The sequence below is a fragment of the Octodon degus genome, unplaced genomic scaffold, assembly GCF_000260255.1.
Source record: "Octodon degus isolate 3935 unplaced genomic scaffold, OctDeg1.0 scaffold00196, whole genome shotgun sequence".
Lineage (NCBI taxonomy): Eukaryota > Metazoa > Chordata > Mammalia > Rodentia > Octodontidae > Octodon > Octodon degus.
Genome location: NW_004524772.1, coordinates 3295844 through 3301262, shown reverse-complemented (window position 1 = coordinate 3301262; position 5419 = coordinate 3295844). Strand labels below are relative to the sequence as shown.

Sequence of the window (5419 nt, the reverse complement as noted above, 5' to 3'; positions counted from 1 at the left end):
TGTGTATGAAAAATAGCAATTAATCACTATATTTTTTTTAAAATTTTGAAGCCCCTTTTAAAGTACATTTTTATACAATTCCTATACATAAATTCTTTAATGATTCTCTACATATAACTATTTATAAAATTGGGAATAATTAAAAGAAAAATTGTCAGTGTTTTCTAGACATGAGATTTTTACTATAAATAACTTTATTAAAGTAAATACTAAGCCAATGGTAGGGCTCTTTGTTTAATAGCGCCTCCAATTTTTATAGCCACATTGGCATTCCATCCGTGAAATATAGAGATGACTTCATTCTCTAGGAAGAATAATAATTGGCCTTAACCTTCCTATCACTTTCTTTTAACTCAAAGTACTAATGCAATTGAAGGCAGGCACAGATAAATAAAATCTCTGTAGGAAAAGAATGACAGTGTGAAAGCCTACCTCCAAATTACCCCCAAAAGGCATAGTACAACGTGTTTCAGGATTCCAGTTCAATAAATTACTGTCCCACAGCTTGAATGGAAAGCTACTAGTATTTTTGTTTAAAGAAACTCAAATTTTAGTGGACATAAGGCTTTTCTTCTCTAACATTTTAGATGGAAAAACAAGACCAATATTAAACAAAACCCCAGCAATTCCAAATGAAGCATTGTTTAAAGCATATTATCCATTTACATATTTATTAGCTATGCCTTTATTACCATGAAACTAAAACATCTCAACAACTTTCTTGTTGCCAACTAATTCTGATTTTCCACAAATAACATGCACAACTGAACAGCAGCATTATTGGAAATCTCATTTGACTTTGTCAAGTAGTTTTGTCAACTAAGACAGTTGCTATGCTTATCTCTTGCCCCTTTCTTTTTTATTCCTTCACTGACGGTATTCACCATGCTGTGTCCGGGAGTGTGAACTTCTTTGGAGTCTTGCCTGGGAATGTTGCCATATTTTTTCAAATACAGGTCAATGGTGGGACAAGGCAAAAGTTTTAGACCATTTTTCCAAATCAAGGTCTATAGGAAGAAGCCTGCGGACTGTCATATTAGAGTCCATATTTCCCTTTCCAACACAAATGATTAGTAGCGTTATCTCCGCCTTTGCTTTGCTTCTTTTAGGTAATTACAGCAACTCCAGGGGGGCAAGGCGATCCTGCGACCTTACAAGCAGCACACACACCTCCACCCAAGACATGTACACACTCGGATACCCCCCCCCACACACACACACATACACACCAGAGAACAAAGTATGCAGGAAGCCAAAGCTCTGAACTTTGCCTAGAAATCGTCCCTTCTGCCAACCATCACCCAAAGTACACCTGGCCAATTTAAACTTGGGTAGTAACATATTTTATTGGTAACTGCAGTAGGCACCTTCATACTCCACAAGACAAACCCCGCAGCGGCAGCAACCCCTTCCCTCTCTCCCGGCGCCAGCGACTGTCTGAGCCCGCGGCTCCGCGCATCCGCGATGTCGCACCCACTCACCGCGTCTGCAGGCGCAGTAGCCCCAGTCCACCTGGCCACGCGCGTTCGCGTAGAAGCACCAGGGTCTGCTCGTGCCGTCCGGGCTCCAGCAGAAGTTGTGGCGCTGCCCTCGCAGCTGAGCCCAGCCCGCCGGGGGCGACCGCTCCAGGAAGGGCGGCACCTCCGCCCAGTGCAGGCACCGGGCGCCCAGCTCCGTCACGTTGGCTCCGCGCTGCCCCGCGAAGCAGCCCCCGGGGGGTGGCCGCGGCGAGAGTCCAGCCTGGAGCGCTTGCGGGCGCAGGGCAGGGGCCGCCCGCCGGGGACAGAGGGGCGAGGGAGGCGGCCGGTGGTCGGGGTAGTGGGGACCTGTAGGGGGCGAGTGGCGGTGGCGGAGGCACAGCGGGTAACTGAGGCTCGGACCAACGCTGAGCACCTCAGGGAGCGCCCCCAGCATCAGAGCCAGCAGGCAGCGCGCGAGCGTCATGGTGCCAGCACCGCGGGGTCCGGTCCATGCTCCAGCCGTAGTGAGGAGGGAGGCAGGAGGGGCGGGGCGGGCGCTGCGTCCTGGACCCCGCTCCCCGACCCTCGGCGCCCGCGCGCCGCCCCCCGCACTCCTGCCTTGCGCACCCCTGGAGCCAGGCCGGCCCGGGCGGGGACCTGCGCTCCGCCGGTCCAGTACAGAGGACGCCGAGCCGGGCGGCGGCAGGACTTGAGCCCAGGTAACAAGCGGGGGCGGCAGCCGGGAACTCTGCCCCCTGGCTGCGGGCGCGGGGCGCGCAGTGTCGCCGGAGCCCGACCAGACCCGCTGGAGGAAACGGCCCACGCGAAGACAGCCCGGGGTGCCCCTCACCAGCCTGGCAGGAGTCCCTACAGCATCTCTTCTCCACCCTGACCTGCACCTCGTTTTCTCTATTTTGAAATCTTCAGCAAAGTGTGTGTGAATGGAATTACAGGCCACTGTCCGTGTCATTTGCCTACAATCTTGATTTGAAATTTAATATCACTGTCTTAATTATTTTTCTTTGCTTTAAAAAATGAAACAGAAGGTATGACTACAAAAAAAAAAAAAAATGCACCACAGCCCCCAAGGCATGTGACAGTCATTTTCCTCAACTGTGAGCTCAAGGACAAAACTGTATCTTCTTTAGCTTCGTACCTCTGTGCTTAACACCGTGCCCCAATAAAACAGTGGGCGAACCAGAGAAAGGAGCTTGAGCCGCTCGGCTTCCTGCCTCCCACTCCACCGGGTGCCCTGGACGCTGCCAGCTGTTGGGTTATTATTGGGACCGAGTGAGGCTCTTACTACCAAATTTCCTCTCTAACCAGAGAAGATTTCATCCCTCCCTCCCGGTCTCCATCCTATCCAGAGAAGCCCATGCCTCCAACACCTGCCTGGTTTTAGCAGGGTAAGGGACTTTCGGGTTATCCTGCTGTGCTGTCCCAGAGCGGACTCTGTGATCATTTTGCAGCTCAGTGCTCCACTGTAGCCTCGCTGGGTCCTCCAACAACTACGCCAACTGCAAGGACCAAAGGAAACTAGAAGGTTGAAACATTAACTGGAGCTCAGTGTTTCAGGATTTCTCACCTTTCGGCTGTTGCTGATAGTGCCTCTGAAGTTATGCAAGGAAAAGGAAGCCCATAAAGAAGGCAGTATTTTACTTTCTGTCTTGATCATGGTTTTTTTTTCTCCATAATTTTATTGAGAAACAAATAGCAATAAGACAATTTCAAATCAAGTTGATAGGACAGTTTCAATAATTAACACATTGCATACTCTCTTCGTAGTGGTTATTTGCTGTATAAGATGCAGACATTATATCCTATTTACCAACACTATTAGAACAAATCCCTCTATTCATTAAGAGAATGTAACTATATATCTATCCTAACCATTTTGAATACACAATTGATCATGTTTCATTGTGGGAAAGGAATACTGTCCCGTCCCATACCCTGAAAAAAACTCGAACAGAATTTAAATGTTTGTTGTTAAAACTTAGGTATCAATAAGAAGGGGAAAATCATTATAGCTTTAAAGAATTCACCTTTGTTTAAATTTTGTGAATCATCTGATTAGGGATTTTTCACTCCTGTTACTTTTAATAAAATATTTAATCTGCTTCAGAGAGTTGGGTAAATAGAAGGGCACTGTGAATCACCTGTTCAGCTTTGTACCCCTGCCCCGTGCTTGCCACCACACCATGCCCCCATAAACAGTGGCCAAAACAGAGAAAGGATTCTGAGCCTCTCTGCTTCCTGCTGCCCACTGCACGGGTGCCCTGAGTGCAGAACGACTAAATGTAAAGAACAGTTCATTAAATCTTCATCAAATGTTTTTTCTTCCAGATGCCCTTATCCATTATTTTGTCATTTACCAGCACTTTTGCTGACTGAAAAAGCTCCGCTGAAACTGTAGAAGAGAGCAAAAGGCAAAACAGATATCTAGGGTGACAGTGTGCCTATTGCAGATTTTGACCTAGTAGGTGACATGGTTAATGTTTCCTTTCAAACTGTCTCTTCCACCTTAGGCTCCACCTGATGGCCCAGGCCAGCCTCCTCTGGAATTCAGGCGGCTTTGCTTGGACCTTGCCCTTCGTCGTTTCCTAGGTGATTCCTACAGCCACTGATTCCACTCTTGCTGGAGGAAGGGACCGAATTCCCACACGTCTGTGTACCTCGCAGGGGTGGAATTAATGGGAAAGAAATGAATGAAAGAGAAGGTTGGTGGAACTGAGCTCCAGAGAGGACCAGGGCCTGAGCCAGAGCCGGCCTTTCCTCCATCTCCCTGTACTGAAAAAGAGCTAAAGATTCTCCAAGCCTTCCTCACATTTAACAGACTGTAAAGTTGATATATACAAAGGGAGTTGCCCACACACAAAAAAATCCCACATCTGGATTTCATCATCTAAATTTTAAAACATATATTTATTAGAAAATAAAATAACATTTATGCACTTGGACCACAGATTTTTAAGGACCTCAATTTGGGTTTCTTTTATTTCTCAAGCAAAATATAGTTTAAGTAGATCTATTCTTCACATATTATTCTCCTCTTCTGCTAATGTTTCCCTTTCATCTCTCCTTTCATTCCTCCTCATTGCTGCCAACAAGCAGATGTTTAGGATTTCTAAATCCCAGGCCAACCCCCAAAGTGCACCCCTTCATTGCATCACAGTGGGTTGGAGCTAGGAAATTTTGTAGGAAGAAATTCTTTTTGACTGCTAATATTAGGCCCCTAACTAGCCACACCTCCATCTGCCAGTTCTTACCACCTCTGTCATAGATAACAGAGCAAAAGAGGGGGGCACCAACTCCTTCTTGCAACTGTAAGAAACCCACAGCTGCTTTGCCCTGTGTTTTCCCTGAGCAACAGCAAAGGGACAGCAAACAGAGGCAGAAAGAACCAAGCAATATCTTGCAGACATTTCACAACTGGAAGCCCTCAGGAGGCCCTTGCAATCCTCTTTTATCACCTCCCAGTTTATCAAGCAAGCTTACTAATTTGCAGACCAATAATTCAGTTTCATTGAACATTCTGGTGGAGCCGAGATCCAGAACCACAGTTGGAGCCAGAGGGAACTGAAGAGAGGACTTTCCCTTTCCACATCACAGGAGGAAGGGTGGGTCCTCTTGGAGAAGCACAGGGAGTCCCCTACCCCTGATATCTGTGGTTCCTACGGCAACTGTTAAGAGTAACTGTTTGGTTTTGCAGTGGTTTAGGGACTCATTTACTTAATATGCACATTGGGCTAAATGGCTTCTGTGCAGTATAACTTGGAAATGTACCCACTGCTTAAATTATTTTTAGAGTTCTGAAAACCAATACACAAAATAACTTTTAGAAAAGGCCCCTGGCAGAAGCACCTGTCTGGCAAGTGCTAGTTTCTGACTTGGACCCCAAGTAAAAAAAAAATATATAATAATAATAAATAAATAAATAAATAAATCCAGATTATGAT

The 5419-nt window shown here is 46.5% G+C and overlaps 1 protein-coding gene across 2 annotated transcripts in view; it reads right to left on the bottom strand.

Moving 5' to 3' along the window:
* The window catches only part of Prss12 (serine protease 12), an 81369-nt gene extending 79218 nt beyond the window's left edge, over positions 1 to 2151 (bottom strand). For both annotated transcript variants that reach the window (XM_023704427.1, XM_023704428.1), the window contains exon 1: positions 1482 to 2151. In XM_023704427.1, coding sequence (XP_023560195.1) covers positions 1482 to 1944 — 463 coding nt within the window. In that variant the 5' untranslated portion in view covers positions 1945 to 2151. The remainder of the gene's footprint in view (positions 1 to 1481) is intronic.
* Positions 2152 to 5419: the final 3268 nt, after the last annotated feature.